Source organism: Humulus lupulus, chromosome 7 (assembly GCF_963169125.1).
Source record: "Humulus lupulus chromosome 7, drHumLupu1.1, whole genome shotgun sequence".
In the NCBI taxonomy this organism is placed as follows: Eukaryota; Viridiplantae; Streptophyta; class Magnoliopsida; order Rosales; family Cannabaceae; genus Humulus; species Humulus lupulus.
In genome coordinates, this window is record NC_084799.1 from 64,158,966 (window position 1) to 64,179,277 (window position 20,312).

The 20,312-nt window shown below is 38.0% G+C and overlaps 1 protein-coding gene across 1 annotated transcript; it reads right to left on the reverse strand.

Moving 5' to 3' along the window:
* Window positions 1–10,014: 10,014 nt before the first annotated feature.
* Window positions 10,015–12,271, reverse strand: LOC133792805 (CBL-interacting serine/threonine-protein kinase 11). The gene has a single exon (XM_062230751.1). The coding sequence runs from the start codon at window positions 11,840–11,842 to the stop codon at window positions 10,430–10,432; it is 1,413 nt and encodes a 470-aa protein (XP_062086735.1). The 5' UTR covers window positions 11,843–12,271; the 3' UTR covers window positions 10,015–10,429.
* Window positions 12,272–20,312: the final 8,041 nt, after the last annotated feature.

The window sequence follows — 20,312 nt, forward strand, 5'->3', positions numbered from 1 at the left end:
TAATGTAGTAGAATAGGACTGAATTGTCAGTGAGTAATTTCATTGGTGGCATACCTGGTGATAACTGATAACTCAGCTCAATATTTTGAATATTGCATTTTATCTCAGTTTTCACTAAATGAACCAAATTGTTTAGAGAAAAATTTGTTGGTATTACCAGTCCAGTCATGGTGTACTCATCATACTGATATCTATCTGTCCATTTTCCTCCAAAACGAATCAATGTCATTATGGTCTCCATATCTGCAATATAGCACAACATAATTTTTAGTGATGTTTAAAATGTATCTGGTTGTGTTAGTGAATGAATATTATTAATGTTGAAATTATTTTAGTAACTGGTTTCTTTTACTGAATCGAGAACTATTTTCCAGGTTCCATAATTATTTATGTTGCAGTAAATTCTGTTTTTGTGTGTGTAACTGGTTACTTTAGTGAATGTGTTGTCTTTTTTATTTTTATTTTTTTTATTTTTCAAATATGCAAAGTTAAAATTATATTGTGTAACTGGTTTCATAAACGTAAATCAATTTGTATTTTTACATTTTTCATAATAATTTATTATGCAGAATGTTATTATTATTATTTTTCGTATGTAACTGGTTACTGTATTTATTTTGTTGTTATTTTTATATTATTTTGTAATATTTGAATTATGTAATGTTGAACTTTTTTGTGATGTAACTGGTTTCATGTGTGTAATTAAAAAAGTTTTGAAACAAGTAGTTTGAGTCAAGATTTTTATCAGGAAGTAATTTGCAGATTCTTTGTGTACATATTTTGCATGTCGTATATTTGAAGAAAGATTTGCTTACCTGTTTGAGAAATAAGAGAAGTTGATGGATTTCTGCTTTTGCTGATGTGAACGAACGTAAAAGCAGGGGATGTAATCGGAGAAGAAGATCTGTTTATTGGAGAAGAAGATCTGCCAGAGAAGAAGAAGAAGAAGATCTGAAATTGAATTGAATTTTTAATTGGATGACTGGAGAAAGATGATGTTACTGTCGGGATATTTACCAAAAGGAGACGATGATGAGAGTAGCAGCCACCAATTCTTGATCGGATTTTGATCGGAAACAATGGAGAATATGAAGCTGTGATCGGAAAAAATGGTGGATGAATTGCTGTACGCGGACAAAAAATTTCTTGATTGGCAGTGGGCGAAATCTTTTTCTTGATCGAAAATTATGGGAATCTGGTTGGTTAGTTTATGGGAATTCCATATTTATATTTTTGTATTAACCGTGTATTACCATATTTGACTTAATTATTTTTTTGTCCATATATATTTAAAGTTTAGCTAAGATTCCCATATTTATGTTAAGTTCTCTTCTCAATATGCTTTACTCTTTTTAGCTGAAAAATTAATAATTTGCTTGTTACTTCTCTTATAGAGTGAGTTACTTTCGTAGTGAAAGCAAACCAAACTAGAGTAATATTAACATATTTATAAAATATGAAGGATACTTTGTATGCATTAAAAATACATTCTCTCCCTTACTCTCTGTACGTTAGTTCTTTCTATCTACCCAAATACAATGTTACTTTTGTGTACAATTTTTTTCTTACTTTCACTTTTGCTTATAATTTTTTCTTTCACTTACACTTTCTCCCTCTAAACAACCAATATCTACACCAACTTTCTTTTACTTTCTCTCTCTAAACAAACAAGCATTTGTATTTTAATACATGTACATGTGTGTATATATATATATATTGAAAATAAAAAAAGGGATCGGTGGTGTCCTTACGCCCCAGCCCAGGGCCATTTTAGACATATACTAAAACCACATGTGAAATATAAATGGACATGTCTTATGTTTTCCCAATAACTATCTATGGAGTCTACCAAATATCAAAGGTCACTTCAACCTAAGAAAAGACAGACCTGCTGGAGAGACAATAATTTCAACCTCACTACAGCTGGTGGAAATTGATCCTTAGATAAGCCGAAAGAAAACCTTGATAGATCATCTTTTGTCACTATGTCACCACCACACTAGTAAATAAATGTTAAACTTGTTGAGAGAGACATATTGGGAGCCAAAATTAGTTTTCCTTAACTTTTCTCACCAAAATAAAGAAAATAAAATCTCACTTTTGATTACAATTTTTTCCTCATTTTTCCTTCTATAAATTCTCTCCCACTTTTTATTGAACTCCAAATACAAAAAAATAAAAAATAAAATAGTCCCTTTCTTTTTTTTAATAAAATTCAAGCTCCAAAATAGCCTAGAGATTACTAGATAAGCTTGGTGGTGGTGGTCTTAATGAGAGAGCACCAAATTATTATTATCATTATCTTCTTTCTATAACTAAGAGCATTTTCAATGGATGAGCTAAAATGTGTTATTCTTTATAATATAGATAGGTAGTCTTCCAATAGGTGATGTAAAGTTATATTTTTTTTACCTAAATGAATAGTATTTCTCTATATATAGTGAAACACTATTCATCAAGTTATAAATATTTTATTATTTTTTTATAAACTTTTGTGTATATATATATATGAGTATGATACTATTATATTTAATTATTTTATTTCTTAAAATGAATAAAATATTTTAAAAAATACAATATATAAATGATGTAGAGAAAAAATAGAGAAGCAGATGTATGGTATAATGTAAAAGTTTGAGGTAAATTATAAAAATGTATGTTTTGGTGATATATTTTGTAATACACTTTCTCTATAATATTTAGCTAAAACTCATAAAAACATATTCCATCAGTTCCTTTATACATATATTTATAGCTATGCACAAACTCCAATTAATTCATATCCACATTTACATATCATTTATATAATATTTTAATATTATTATTTTTCTTTATAAGCTTTCTCTCTCCATTTAGTATATATATATTTTTTAATTTTTCAATTATTTTATTTTACTTTAAGTAATAAAATATGTTTAAAGATATAATATCTAAATAATGTAGAGAAATATATAAAGAAACTAATATATGGTATAATGTAAAATTTAGACATAAAATAGAAAAATGTGTGTTTTGATGAAGTATTTTAAAAAATGGAGTAGAGCAGTGCTCTAATCTAATTGATAATACAGACATGCACATCTCATTGACTTGAATGAAGTAAAAAAAAAACAATACAATCGGATTCATTCGTTCAACAATCAACAATATCAGTGTACCAAATTGTTATGTCCAGCAACTTTTTTATTGAAAGAATCAAAATAAAACTCATCAATATTGCAATCCATAAGTCAATTATTTTTTAGTCACTGATTTTGAGTAGAATACTGAAAGCCATCCTCTTTAATCAAAATAGAATCCAGCACGTAAAAAAAATATAACACTAATCAAAATGCGTAGAAAATAACTCAATTTACGTGTTATAGTTGTGTCATCAAACTTAATCAACATACTAATAATACGAGCAATGTTGACAAAGATTTTAAGACGCTTGTACTCCCAGCAAATATCCAATTATCAAACTTAAACTTGAGCATTTTTTATTAGAATTCAAAACCAACCACAATCTCAAACTGGAACCCAAAACAAACTACAACAAAAAATACATAGTTTGAGATTCAAATAACCTAATCCACACACATTAATTTTAAGTTCAGCAATAACAAGCAAAATGTTATAAAATAATTACGACCAATATAAATAAGATGCCAATCAGATTGATGTTGTCAAGTTTTCGTAGTTCTATAGTTTTTTCCTTCATGTAATATCATACGTCAATTATCGAATTTTGTAAAGAGACAAATTCAATGAGAACTAAAATCTTGAGCAACAAAATATATTTTGTTAGAGAGCATATAATGTTAAGACATGAAATCCACCTGCACCAGCAATGCAGCAGAATGGTTACTGCAACAGAATGTTCCAGGCTCTAGTGGTCCCTGGCAAATCACAGCTGTAATGATTGTACAGAGTTTGAGGAATTTGTTACACAATATTCCAATTCTGTTAGTAATATTGAATACGTGTAAGAATTGTAATGGCTACTGTTATACAATGTAATATGCAGAAAAGTGCCTATATAAATGAAAAGAATTCATCAGCATCTTTTGAGCTGATAAGAATATTCAATCGTATATTCTGTCTTTATTCTCTTTTCTATCTTGGTATCAGTCACCTGTCCACCAGCCACCGCCGTCATGACGACTCCTGGACTTGATCAGACTCCAGCACAGAGTGCCTCAGGCGCCACCGCCATTGGTGCAGCTGCCTTTGACAGTTCGTTACTATCCAGCTCCCTCCCTGCCTTCAACACAGCCCCTCTCGTTCCGTTTGGTGGCTCTCTCACTCATCCATGTGGTGTACGACTTGACCGTCACAATTTTTCCTTGTGGAAGACGGTGGTTTCCACTGTTATTCGTGGTCATCGACTGTTTGGACATTTAGATGGCTCAAAGCCCCGCCCACCTGAGTTTCTTTCTGCAGATCCTCTTCCCCCTCAGCCGAACCCTGAGTTTGAAAACTGGGTCATCAATGACCAGCTCTTGATGGGCTGGCTCTACGGCTCCATGACGGAAGCCGTTGCCACTGACGTTATGGGCTGCGACTCTGCCGCTTCTCTCTGGCGTGCCCTCGATTCTCTATATGGTGCATATTCCAAGGCTCGTTTGGATGACACTCGCACTAAGCTTCAGACCTCTCGCAAAGGGAGCTTGACCATGTCTGACTTTCTTCATCAAATGCGCACTTGGGCAGATACTCTCACTCTTGCAGGTTCCCCGTATCCTGATTCTCATTTAGTCACTAACGTGTTGAATGGTTTGGACTCCGACTACTTGTCCATTGTTGTACAGCTTGAGGCTCGCTCGGATCTCACTTGGCCTGAACTTCAAGATATTCTGCTTCGCTTTGATAGTCGATTGGAACGTCTTAGTGCCCTTTCGCCGTCTTCTCGGCTCATTACGGATCTTCAGTCTCCTACTGCTAACTTCGCCCAGAAGTCCTCATTTCCTCCTCACAAACGTCCTGGCTCGTCTTTCCCCAGCAATCGTGGCTTCACTCCTCATTCCTCTCGCTTCGGCCCTCCACGTGGGTCTCGTAGCAGGGGTGGCAAACCTCATTCCTCTCGTCCCACTTGCCAAGTATGCGGCAAATATGGTCATTCTGCCGCTGTGTGTTACAATCGGTTTAATGAGGCTTTCATGGGATCTGACCCACGCAATTCACCTTAGTCTTCTCCAGCTTCCAATTCCGCCTCTCCATCTGCTTTTGTGGCCACCTCGGAGGTCATTGATCATGGATCATGGTTCACCGATAGTGGAGCATCAACACATCTCACTTCCAATCTTGACAATCTGACTGTTCACACACCTTATGGTGGTAAGGAGAAACTCACAATTGGTGATGGTAATATGCTTTCAATCTCTCATATTGGCTCTGGATGTATTTCTACAAATTCTGCTCAGCCATTATTGCTCAACAACTTGCTTCATGTGCCCAAAATAGCCAAAAATCTGATTAGTGTGTCACAACTTACCTTGGATAATAATGTACTAATGGAGTTTCATTCTGATTGTTGTTTTGTGAAGGACAAGGACACAAAGAAGGTGTTGCTGCACGGGACACTTAAAGATGGATTGTATCACCTAGACACTACCTCCATTCCCTCCCAAACTGCTCCTCAACCCTCTGCTTTTCAACACTTTGCTGGCGTTTCTACTGTTTCCTCTTCTAATGTACCTAAGTCAAACGTTAATGAAAATAGGTCTGTTCTGGGTAGTGTTTGGCACCAACGTTTGGGCCACCCCTCATCTAGGGTCATGAAACAAGTGTTAGCTTCTCTACATGTACCACTGCTAACTAATGAACGTTTTTATTTCTGTGATGCATGTCAACTGGGTAAAGCTCATTCTCAACCATTTCCCTTGTCTAATAGCAGAGCAAGTCAAGTCCTAGAACTTATACACACTGACCTTTGGGGTCCAGCACCAGTTAATTCTAACACAAATTATAAGTTCTATGTTCATTTTGTGGATGATTTCAGCCGATACACATGGCTCTATCCCCTTAAAGCAAAATCTGATGCCCTCATAGCATTTCACCAGTTTCAAAATCTAGTAGAAAATCAATTTGATAGGCGCATTAAAACAATAAGGTCAGATTGGGGAGGCGAATTTGTCTCCTTTACCAAAACTCTTCATGACAAGGGCATCCATTTTCAACATTCCTGTCCCCATACCTCGGTGCAAAATGGGCGCGCCGAGCGCAAACATCGGCATATTGTCGAAATGGGGCTCACACTCTTAGCTCAAGCTTCCATGCCCCTAAAATTTTGGGTTGATGCTTTTCAAGCTGCTGTCTACCTCATCAATCAACTCCCTACACCTGTTCTGCACAATATCTCTCCATTTGAGGTCTTGTTTAACAAAGTTCCTGACTATCACTCCCTCAAAGTGTTTGGTTCCACGTGCTTTCCTAATATTCGGCCTTATCTCCCTCATAAGTTTGGGTTTCGGTCCCTTAAGTGTGTTAATCTTGGCTTTAGTGAGTCTTGTAAGGGGTATAAATGCTTAAGTTCTACGGGTCGTGTCTACTTATCTCGAGATGTTAAGTTTAATGAGCAAGAGTTTCCATTTTCTGCTGGTTTTTTTGAACAATTACAAACCTGAATCCACTTCTTCTTCTGGCTCCTGGGTACATCTCCCTTTTCCCTCTGTTATTATTTCTACTGATTCTGTTTCAGGTACACATGCCAGCTCTACTACTCCATCCCCCTCTCTTTTGTCCCCTGCAGCACCACCTTCGATCAGCACGTCCATGTCCTCACCATCTGCTGAGGTATGCCCACTTACTCCTATTTCTCTGCCTCAACATGCTAATTCTGCTGTGGACTGTTCTCATTCCAGCACCCATTCGCCGATCTCCTCTTCCAGCGAGTGTGCCACGACTCCTCCTCCTCCTCCACGCCCTACTCACCCCATGATTACGAGGGCGAAGGACGGCATCTACAAGCCGAAGGTCTATTTGGGTGCCTCTAAATGGACTCCTCAACATCTTGAGCCCACTACTGTCACTGAAGCACTTGCCCTTGAGGGGTGGAAATCAGCCATGAACCAAGAAATTCAAGCCCTTCAGGACAACCAAACGTGGTCTCTTGTTCCACCATCTACTCAGTATAATCTTGTGGGAAACAAGTGGGTATTCAAGGTAAAGACCAACTCCGATGGGTCATTCCAGCGGTTTAAAGCTCGCCTGGTAGCAAAAGGTTTCCATCAGCGGCCTGGTATTGAGTTTGGGGAAACGTTCAGCTCCGTTGTGAAAGCATCTACAGTTCGGGTAATACTTACAATTGCAGTCTCTAAACAATGGCCTATCAAGCAACTTGACATCAATAATGCGTTTCTAAACGGGTACTTGGAAGAGGATGTGTATATGAGTCAACCGGAAGGCTTCGTCGATCCAAAACTGCCTGATTATGTTTGCAAACTACACAGGTCTCTCTATGGCTTGATGCAAGCTCCTAGAGCTTGGTTTGAGAGACTAAGAAACACCTTACTGCAGTGGGAGTTCAAAAATTCAAGAGCAGATAAATCCTTGTTTTTTCTCCACAAAGACAAAGTGATTATTTTGGTACTTATTTATGTAGATGACATTATTGTCACTGGGAATAATTCCAGCAAGTTGAACCAGTTTACTGAAGTGCTGAATAAGAGCTTTGTTTTAAAAGATCTTGGTCCATTGAACTACTTCCTTGGTATTGAAGTGTATAGAGATGAATCTGGCCTTTATCTTACTCAATCCAAATATATAGAAGAATTACTTCAGAGACACAAAATGACCAATCTCAAGCCGACTTCAACTCCTATTGCAACTGGAAAACCGATCTCAAAGTCAGATGGAGAAAAATTGAGCAACCCGACTGTCTACAGAAGCTTAATGGGAGCACTACAATACTTGTGTCATACAAGGCCTGATATTGCTTATGCTGTGAACAAGCTTAGCCAGTTTCTTCAAGAACCGACAACTAGTCACTGGAGTGGTGCCAAACGAATCCTAAGGTACTTAAAAGGTACTGCAAACCATGGACTGCATATTGGGGTAAGTGACCATTTGAGTCTAGTAGGATACTCTGATGCGGACTGGGCATGTTGCCCCGATGATAGGAAATTTTTTGCTGGATATTGTGTCTACTTGGGTGATGCACTAGTCTCTTGGTCATCAAAGAAACAAGCCGTAGTATCAAGATCAAGCACGGAATCCGAATATAGAGCTCTAGCTCATGTATCAGCTGAAATAGCACGGATAGAGTATTTGCTGAAAGAACTGAATTTTCCTCTAGCAGCAAGATCTGTGACATGGTGTGATAACGCTAGTGCTGCTGCCTTAGCCTCCAATCTAGTATATCATGCACGCACGAAGCATATCGAACTTGATGTACATTTCGTTAGGGACAAAGTATTGAAGAAGGAGCTTGAGGTTCGACATGTCTCTTCTGCAGACCAGATTGCCGATTGCTTTACTAAAGGACTATCAGCTGAGAGATTTCAGTTCTTAATCAACAAACTAGTGTATCAATCACCCCTGCATTTGAGGGGTGGTGTTAAGACATGAAATCCACCTGCACCAGCAATGCAGCAGAATGGTTACTGCAACAGAATGTTCTAGGCTCTAGTGGTCCCTGGCAAATCACAGTTGTAATGATTGCACAGAGTTTGAGGAATTTGTTACACAATATTCCAATTCTGTTAGTAATATTGAATACGTGTAAGAATTGTAATGGCTACTATTATACAATGTAATATGCAGAAAAGTGCCTATATAAATAAAAAGAATTCATCAACATATTTTGAGCTGATAAAAATATTCAATCGTATATTCTGTCTTTATTCTCTTTTCTATCTTATAAAAATAACAATAAGAGAAAATAATTGGCCCGTTCGGTAACCATTTATTAAACAGTTTTCTGTTTAAATGATTAAAATTATGATAACAAAGTTACAAAATGTGTTCGGTAATTGTGATTTTATTTTTTAATTTTAAAATTTTTAATTAAAATTTATCAAACTTTGAAAACAGAAAATTTTCACATTTCATTTTTATTAAAACAATTCTGGTTTCTTTTTTTCTTGTTTTTTACTTTTAAAAACAAAAAAAACGTGAGTTACCAAATAAGTTTTTTGTTTTTTTTTAAAAAAAAAACAGAAAATAAAAATAGGTACTGAACATAATTTTATTTTTGAAAAACAAATAACAAAAATAAAAAAAGTATTTCTATTTTTTATGTTTAGAAAAACAAAAAATAAATTTTTTAACAAACGCATCCAATATTAGTAATATGACATCTTTTTTCTTTCCATATTGTGATTAGAGTCGCTTAATCCTTCTTTTAAAAGGAGATTATTACCGTTGTGCTTATTTATTATACATGTTTTCTCTTAACATAACTTTCGCCTTGTCCCTCTTCTTTTTCCTGAAACGTATCATTATTACTCAATTTGAACTTTTTCCTTTTCAAAATGTCTTTTTTTTTTTTAATTTCATTTTCGCTGGAAACCCAACAAATTGGCTCAATAATATGGATACCCAATAATTTAGTTTTTTTTTAAAAAAAAAAATTGCCAGTCTGGACCAAACAATCCAGCCGTAAGCCAACGTTACTATTGTAACATGCTAATATTTATAAACTAATTAGAACACAAACTAGTGGGACTTCAACTACAATAAGCTACCAAAAATACTGCTAACATTTTTAAGTGCTTAAGCCACTCAGAATCAAAATCAAGGTTCAATTCATACACTCAGAATCTCATACAGACAACTCAGTCTCATAGGACTCTGTCTACACTCTCAGAATCTCATCATAATAGTAAACATACATCTAATTAGACTCAAACATTTACTTGAGTCAACTATCCTTTCTTAAAGGTCTCATTTCTTTTTCTCTTTCCTACCATATACTCAAGACTCAAACTTCAAGAAAGAAATAAGAAAAAAATTTAATGATTCATTTTTGGCATTTGATTCGAACACGTTCTGTCTATTGGAATAAATCTGTCAAAAAAAGAAAAGGCCGATACGAATTTGAAGAAAATTTAATATAATTAAGGAGTCGAAGTTGAGAGTTCATACTCTAAACCCTTCACTCTCCGGTTGTCGTTTACATACTCAATGGTATATATATACAACTTATTCTATAAAAATTTTTCTTTTTTTTTTTTCTGAAACATCTGTTCCCGATACTTAAATCACTGTACAAACATTCACACTTTCTTCCACCGCCTCCCCCACTAAAATTAAAGTAAAAATTAAAACACAAACTTTAAAATTGCTATCTCTCTCTCTCTCATATATCAAACGACATTGTAAATATAAATAATTGGGTATCAAACGACACCCAGAAAAGAACCGATCATCTACCCATGACCAAGCTTTTTTTATTTTATTTTTAATTTGCAGCAAATTTGTAATCTAATTCATGTGATGAACGAACTTATTATGACGATGATGATGATGATGATGATGATGAAGAAGAAGAAGAAGATGAGGCCTCCAAAGAACAATTCGAGGTTGAAGCTTCAGACTCCATTAACGGAGCACTAGTGGACAACAAAGGCCTGAGCTTATTTTCCCAAAACTCTTTGTAAAGATTGGAATCACCACCTCTTCTCTTGGCCTCCACAACCACTAAGGTCTCCGTCAACCTGTAAACCTCTAGACCCATGACCAATTTACCATTATGCCCTTCAATCTCGACCCCAAATTCCTTTTTCGTCTTCATCTTTAGCCTCTCGCCTTTCGCGAACTCGTCAACCTTCTGGATGATTTTTTCCGGCCACTCCTGCGAGATGAGTCGTTCGCCGTCCTGGACTGAGTTGTGAGATAAATCAAATAACCCAGAAAGGTCCAGACCCGACGAGAACGATATAATGTCAAACGCGTTCAAGTTGGTCAAACTCAGGTCCTTCGGGTCCTGCTCGCCATCCCCCGGCATTTTCTGGGCCGATTCGGGTTCTTCGTCGTAGAAATTGATCTGCGCTCTGTACCCACCTTTTCTGAACCATGGGTCCTTCAAAATCTCGTCAATGGTGATCCTGGTCTCGGGATTCGTGTCCAAAAGACGAGATAAGAACCGCTTGAGATCTGGGGACATCCATCTGGGGCAACGAAACTCGCCTTTATAGATCTTCTTATACAAAGCCATGAGATTCCCGTCGTTGAAAGGCAGGTACCCGGCGGTCAAGACGAACAAAACGACGCCGCATGACCAAACGTCAATCTTGGCACCGTCGTATCCCCTCTGGTTGAGAATTTCAGGAGCCACGTAAGCCGGTGTCCCACAAAGCGTGTGGAGGAGACCATCGGACCGAATCTGGTCATCAGCGATGGCGCTGAGACCGAAATCAGAGACCTTCAGGTTACCGTTCTCATCGAGGAGGAGATTCTCAGGCTTCAGGTCGCGGTGGAAGATTCCACGCGAGTGGCAGTACCCCACGGCGGAGATCAGCTGCCGAAAGTACTTGCGGCTGAGATCTTCCGAGAACCGTCCCTTGGCGATCTTGGCGAAGAGCTCGCCTCCTTTAACAAACTCCATCACGAAATAGATCTTGGTCTTCGAAGCCAAGACCTCGTGGAGCTTGACGATGTTGGGGTGGCGCAGCCGCTTCATGACGGAGATCTCACGCTTAGCGTTCGACCTCAGGTTCGGGGTGGCCAGCTTCTTCTTATTGATGATTTTGATCGCCCCGCTCTGTCCCGAACGGATGTCCCTGGCGTGATGAACCTTCGCAAAGGCACCGCACCCGAGAAGCCGTCCGACCTCATACTTCCCAAACAAAGCATTCTCCGGGTCTGCGACGGCGGCCGAGCCAGTAGCGCCGACACCATCAATTTGTTCGATCTCTGGCATCTGGCTCGATCCAGAGATCGAACCTGGCGGCTCGATCAGAACGAGATTACGGTTTTGGGTTTGATTTTGGCGCTTTACAGCTGCCGAAACCGAAGATAACGGCGACGATGACGGAGTAATTGCGGACAATCGGTTTATGAACACGCGCCGCTCTTAGAATGAATTTTTTTTTTTTTGTGGTTGAGTTTCTGAAATGTTGTTCTGTTTGAACAAGTTTAAGAAGGATTTGAAACAAAGAAAAAGGAGAGTGTATGCGTACGTGTTTGGAGGAGTTGTTCGGTGGAAGTTTCGAGATAGGGACGTTAGAGCTGTTTCTTTGCTATTTTAATGGAACAAAAAGGGGCGCGTGTGCGAGTGTGACGAGAGACCCGTGAATGGTCGAAGCGAATCTAGACAGGGCTTTAGATACTGTTACAATGGAACACTATAATGGACGTTTTTTTTTTTTTTTTTTATGTATATGGAATTGAAATCTACTCTGCCGATCCCAAAAGGAGAATTTTGTTGTGTTTGGAGATAAATAAATAGGATTAAAAATTGATACAGTAGTTCTAATACTATTAGTAGTAGGAAGGTTACAAAGGATATCTGGCAAAATAGAAGTATGAATAATCTGTATTTTTATAATTATATCATTTATCAATTTCTAGTTAATATTAGACCATTTTTTTTTCTATCCTCACCCTTTTCTAATTATAATCTTTTTTTAAATTTAAAAATTTTCTTTCCTAATTTATATTTGGTACAAAATTATCTTTTATAAAAAAATTAATACATTTCTATATTTTAAAAAATAGTCAATTTTAAAATTTAATTTTTATTCCCTTAAACACAAAATAAAAATAAATAAAAACTTATCCTATAAAAAAAATAATAAATTTTACCATGAATTTCAGTTTTATAATAAAATAAATTAAAATGTATAAGAAAAATAAATTTTAACATTTATAATTTATTTTATATTTGTTGTTATTTATTTGATGATTTGAAAGTATGTGAAGAAATATAATTTTATTGTTAAGCTATAGTAAAATATTGGTGTAAATTTATAATAAAGATAAATTTTGATAATTAATATTTGAATTAATAAAATCTTTTTTCATTAAAATAATAGATGTACTTTAAATATTCAGTTGATGCTAATAATTCAGGCTTTTTCTGGAGTCGACATTAATAGCAATTAGCGGTTCACTCTCGACTGCTTTGAGGTTGCTTGCCTTTTTGTGATTTGGGGGTTGATGTAAGATAAGATCCCACTAATTTACTAGATGAAGCACCAAAACAAAAAAAAACTGCTACTATTTGCTATTTTTCACTGATTTATTTCAAGCTTGATGTTATGGTAATTTTAAGTTAAAACACAAGGGCACATACTGTTAAAAAAGTAATATAGTATCTATTGTAACAAAAGAAAATAAATAAATAAAAATGATTTGAAAGATAGTCTAGGCTTTTCCTTTACCTAAATTAATCATGTTAATTTTTTTAGTCTAATTATCCAACTACTTCTCCCTGTGTTTCCAGCTAAGTTTCTTAATTTGATTATTATTATTTTTTTGAATAATATTCGGAACTTTTATTAAATCAAATCCTAAACCAAAAACAAGTTCAAAGCAAAAGGGATGACATCATAACACAATCACATAAGAAACAAGACTCTCTAGCCCTACAATGAGCCGTCCTATTTGCTTATCGTTTTACAAAATTTAGACAAACATAAAACATCTGAGATAGAAAAACTCTACTGTCATGAATCAAGAAACCAAATGGTGACACTATAGGCAAAGAGCTACGAATAGCTTGGATAGCAACCAAACAATTTGCTTCCAATATCACATTCTGCCAATTCTTACGCTTGATTCAACTGAGAACTTCCTTCATCCCCACTGCCTCTGCCACTTCAGGAGCCACAATACCTCTTCTGAAACCAGTAATGCCTTCAATGAAACTACCATTAGCCTCTCTAATCACACACCCAAACCCATAACCCCCTTGGTCAGGGAATAAAGCAGCATCACCGTTGACTTTGATCTAGTTTAATGTAGGTGGTCTCCACTACTCAGCTCCATCATTTGGTAATTGTGCTACCAAAGATGTTCCAAAGCTTCTTTTCTGAGCAAATGACTATTGATCAAAAGTAGACTTAGCCAACACCACAACCTCCTCAACCATGCTTTGCCTATGTTGCCAAATTAAATCATTTCGAGCACGCCACAAAGCCCGACATAACATAGCAGCCATGCAACCCTCATCCTTTGAGTGTCCCTCCATAAACGACTTAAACTGGTAACCAAAAAAAATCCATCATTCTGGCCAAAAACTAACTCATACATCTCCAACACCTATAAGCAAACTCACAATACAACAAAACATGATCAATTGATTCCTCTGCTCTCCCACATATTAAACAAAAGGAAGAAACATCTACATGTCATCGCCGCAGCTGCGTAAAGGTTGGGAGGCACCCTATAATAGCTCGCCACACCATGTTCTTAACCTTTGGGGGAATCTTTAAATTCCATAAATTCCTCCAAAAACCATAATTATCCATGTCATCACCTCCATTTTATTCCTGCAGCAATCTATATGCGCTTTTAATAGAATAACGACCTGAATTATCTTTCCTCCATTGCCATGGATCATAATCTATAGACTCACTTAAAGGAATATTAAGAATTAATCCCTTATCTCTGTCATTGAACAAATCATTTATCAAGTCCTCATCCCATTTTCTCCTCCCCACCACCAGTAAATTGCTCACCTTTAAATTGTTCAGAGCAGGATTATCCATATATAGCAGCCACGGGTCACACATCACACTAACTGAGGCACCCGATCCTACACTTTTGGACATCCCTTTTTGCACCAAATTTTGTGCCTCCCATAAGCTTCGCCACACAAAGCTGGGATTGTTCCCCAAGCCAGCATTAAGAAAATTACCCATAGGGTAGAACGAGCTTTAAAGATTTGTCCCACCAACGAATTCTCCTCAGTCAACAAACACCAGCCTTGCTTTCCCAAGAGAGCTAGATTAAACTCCCTTAGCTGCTGAAATCCCATCCCACCATTCAACTTGTGTTTCGCTATCCTATTCCAACACATCCAGTGTATCCCTTTTCCACCCCTAGTACTTGATTGCCACCAAAAATGACTCATCATTATATCCATATCTTTACAAGTTTCAAGTGAAAGCAAGAAAACGCTCATAACATAATTAGGAAGAGATTGTGCCATAGTTTTAATCAACATCTGCTTCCCTGCTCTAGAAAGTAGCTTGCTATCCCAACTTTGGACCCGTCTTCCAACTCTTTCTTTCAGAAAACCAAGAATGATTATCTTATTTCTCCCCATTGTATTCGACAAACCAAGATAAGTACCTCCCTCATCTCCTTTGAAAATCCCCATAGAACCACACAACCTCTGTCTAACACTTTGGTCCGTATTCGTGCTAAATAATGTTGAACTCTTGGAAAAATTAACTTTCTGGCCTGAAGCTTTTTCAAAGATACCTAGCAACCTCATCACATTTGTTGCTTCAGCATCAGTTGCTTTGCAATACAAATACGAATCATCAGCAAAAAACATATGAGAAACCATAGGAGCCCCTCTAGCCACATGGCACCCATGAATCCACTTTTTCGCTTCAAACTTACGAATCAGAGACGACAGACCTTCAGCATAAACAATAAACAGATATGGCGACAGAGGATCCCCTTGCCTAATACTCCTAGATGGTACAATTGGTCAAACCTCAAAGCCACCATGAGTCACACAATACTCAGTCGAAGAAACACAAGTGTAGACCAGATTGACCCATCTTTTTGCAAATCTCATTTTTAACTGGATTGCACGAAGGAAACTCCACTCAACTCTATCATATGCCTTACTCATATCCAATTTTAGTGCCATAAATCCTTCCTTCCCTTCTCGCTTTCTTTAAAGGTAATGAAGAACCTCAAAAGACACTAGAATATTGTCAGAGATCAACCTTCCTGGAATAAAAGCACTCTAAGCCGGGGAGATCACCTGATTGAGAACCACCTTCATTTTATTAGCAAGACTTTTGAGATCACTTTGTATACCACATTACACATAGAGATTGGTTGAAAGTCACTCATCATTTTAGGATGCTTCTTCTTCTTCAGAATCAACACTATATTGGTCTTATTAAGACCCCCTGGAGCACATTTTGAGTAAAAATCTATTCACCTCCTCAAACACATTTGTTCCCACAATAGACCAATATTTTTTATAGAAGCTCGATGTCATACCATCTGGACTAGGTGCTTTATCTGGGTGCATATGAAAAAGAGCATTCTTAACTTCTTCCTCAGTCAAAGGGCCAAGCAATTTAATATTCTGATCATCTATAATAGAAGATGCTATACATTCTGCTACCTCTTTCCAATCTGTATGAGAGGCTTGAAACAAAGATTGGAAGTAGTCCTTTACAACTTCAGAAAGCCCATAATTCCATTCCCCCCAACTACCATCTTCACAGAGAAGTTTATGAATTTTATTGTGCTTCTTCAAAGATGTAGCATCTGCATGGAAATACTTAGTATTTTGATCACCTTCATGCAGCCTAGGTTGTTTCAATATCTATCTCCAAAAGACTTCACGTTGTGCTAGAATCTCAAATAACTTCTTCTTCACCTTGGCGAACTCAGCAATGCTTATTGGGTCTTTTTTGTTCTTAAAAAATCGGATCTCTTTCTTACAAACCTTGATTCTCCCTAAAATTTCCAATATATTCCTTCCCCCAAACGGCCAGAGCCTCACTGCAATGTTCTAATTTCTGAGCAAAACAACTTCCCGCATTTGTATCCCAGCTACCCTGAACCACTTGAAAACAAAGAGGTTCACGGAGCCAAGCATTATCAAATTTGAACTTTCGGGGATGGGAAAACACTTGGGCATTCCTTGGATCTAAAAAAATTGGGCAGTGATCAAAGGAAGAGTACTCTAGATTGGTAAACATTACTGATTTGAAATTGTCTAACTAGCTCTGAGAAATTAAAGCTCTATCCAACCTACTTCAACCTCACTATCTGAGCCTCTCTCTTTTTCCCAAGTAAGAGGATAACCAAATAAATCCATGTCTAACAAAGCACAATCAGTAAGTACCTGGTTCAATCCTTCTAGCAACCAATTTGGATAAGGGTGACCACCTCTTTTATCTTCCTGAGAAACCATATTATTCATGTCTCCCACAATACACCAAGGCAACATAGATTCATCATGAAGGGTTCGAATAAGATCCCACGTCTGTCTTATTCTCGGTCGATTGGGCTCCCCATATAGACCTGTTAGACGCCACACTATCATTCCTTCCACACGAGCAACCACATTAATATGGTTTGCAGAGAAACTAAGTAGCTATGCTTCCAAAGTAACGACAGACCACCACTTTGACCCTCAACATCAATAGCAAAACCTCCCTCAAAACCCAGCTTTAGTTGAACACTCTCCACCTTATCTTTCATACAAATTGCTTCACAAAGAGAAAGAAAATTGGGCTTCTTTTGTGTAACCACATCTTTTAGGAATTGAATGGCCTGTGGGTTCTCAAGCCCATGAGAATTCCAACTTAGGGTACTCATAATGCTTGGTGGGCCTAGATACTAGAGCCCATTTTTGGATCACTACCACCATTTAGGTCCATTTCACCACTACTTGGACCCAGAGGCCCATCTCCACCACTCTCCTCCAAGCGCTTGCGTTTTGGGTCCAAAATCACCAACATATCATTATTCAAATTTCTCCTTTCTCCCTCCAAATCCAAGGCAGTTGACTTCTCTTTACCATTGTTACTCAATTGTGGTAATAAAGCCATGTTTCTTTCCCCACGATTTCCTCCCTGAATATTCTCATTTCCATTAACACCTGCATTCCACCATCAATGTTTCCCATAATGAACGGGATTGCTTGCTCTGTTTCCATTGGAATGTTCAAATCATGGCCAGGTGCATTACCAATTTCACCAAGGAATTGCACTGCTGTCGAGCCACCACACAACCACCGCGACCCAATGGTATGTTGTTTATGTCCCGGAGCTCTCATGAATACACCATATATTATGACTATTTGATCTTCAGGCTAATCAAATAAATTGGAAGAAAACTTATTGGAATGCCCCATGAGACCAAAAATGAAATAGAAAGTTGGTGCATTCTCATACTTGAAATTGATCCAAAATTGTGCCCCCTCTCTTCTACTAATCTTCATTCTCCTTTTCAATGATTTACCAACATCAAAGGTCACAAACACTCTGAGATATTCCCTCCAAACATCTGTAAAATTATTTGGATCTGATGATACAAACTTGCCAATGTAATTACCCACATCACGGACCACCCTTTCCGACATAAAGCCCGACTGAACATCGTGCAATTGAACACACATGTCTAGAGAATTCAGCAACATATTTCTCATATTGTCACCCTTCCTTAATCTGGCAATGATCAGATGATCCCTATTAAAAGTCCAAGGACTCCCCTCAATAACTCTTTTGATGTCCACTTCATGATAGAATTGGAAGAGAAATAGATTACGGTCAATTTCCTTGACATACACTCCTTTTCCCAGTCGCCACAAAGAGGTTGTAACGCCCTGGTTAGCCAAGACCATTACACTGTGTGTTTTAAATCATGCTTAAATCACTAAACGAGTCACTAGGTCATAAACGTGCATCTAAATGTAATTAATGGTCTAGGGTTAAAAATTTCGGTTAAAAGGAATGGATGTTTCATTAAAAATATTAAACTGTACATGGGATCCCATAATAATGCTTACAAAGTTGTTTACAGTTCCAAAATGGTCATTACAACTCAAAAGTTACAACTCGCTGATCTAAGAGGCAAAAATAGGGTTAAACCCTAGTTCCTCTTGGAAACCTTGGCCGTGGTGATCAAACGGCCACATATGTACACGTCACCACTTAAGCTATCCAACTCATGGCTGGTCGAGCTTTTCTTTCCCTTTACCTGCACCACATAGCACCCGTGAGCCAATGCCCAGTAAGAAAACTTAATACAAGTGCATGAACAATATATACGAATTTAGATGTATGTCTAGCATACCCAGCAGTAATAATCTACTCATGCATGCATACAAGTACCAATAAATGATTATATAATCATTATGGGGCTTGCAACCCTAATTAGAAGACCATAGAGTCAACCTGGGACCCTTTTCCCTAAATAGATGACCATAGAGTCAACCTGGGGCCCTTTGCCCTAGCTATGTGACCATAGGGTCAACCTGGGTCCTTTGCCCTAGCTCTGAGTAACTAGCCATAGAGCTAGTCAAGTGCTTTAGTTTTCTACGACCATTGGGTCGAACGAGCATGTAATGCTCTCTTGATTAGATAATGCAAACAAGCATTCATCATATAACAAATATCCATATATAGAGCACTCAACATGCTTCATCAATAATCACAAGCATAATCATAATCATATGCATTTATAGGGGCCAGTGCCCAATCAAAACCATATTCAACATTCAGGCCTCAAGCACAATCCCGTTTCTGATCCCCTAGTGATAACCTAGTCACAACCATAATATAGAATCCCGTAAAAAAATGAGTAAATAAAGGCTTCCAGACCGAGTCCTAGCCTTCGAGACATCGAATCCTACCAAATTGGGTAGTAAGATCGATCCTAATCCCTTAGGTTTGAGTTCCCATGACTAAAAACCCAACCTGGCCAAAATGCTCAGGCGGGCCACGACTTGACCCTGGGGATCGCGGCGCACCTCCCAGACAGATAGCCCTCTGCCTGGGCTTCAAGTGAGGGTCGCGACTTGCCCCTTAGAGTCATGGTGCGCCCCTCAGACAGAAACCCCTCCTAATCCTGAACCCCACAACATAATAATCATACGGTCTACACAATCTATCAATAACTCTACTAGCAAAAAAAGAATGTGTAGCACCAGAATCAATCAAAACAGTATAAGGGGTTCCAACACTAAATAGCTGACCTGTGACTATTGAGGAACAAGCCTCAGCTTCTGCCTCGAACTGGATTCAAGCTATCCGCCTTTCATGGTTCTTCCTTTCTTGCCTTCGGGCAATCTTTCTTTAGGTGTCCCACAACCCCACATAAAAAGCAGGCCTTTGCTCGACACTCCCCTATATGGCGCCTCTTGCATCTGGTGCACTCTGGAAAAGTCCTCCAGCCCTTACTGCCACCCTGGCGGCCTATTGAAATACCACGAGGTCTCTTGTTAGGGCCTGGAGCTGGAAAGGCATCAGAAGCCTTCCTTTTTTGATCACTGGGGCCCCCGCCTCTACCTGAGCTCATAAATGGAGGTCCCACCCTCCTAGTGTCTCTCCTGGCCACGTTGTCATGCCAGATTTTATTCTCTGCGCTCTCAGCTGTGAGCGCCTTCTCAACAACCTGTGCATAGGTAGTCACTTCTGGCACAGTGGTAATATGAACATCCAGGGCTATCATAGGCTGTAGCC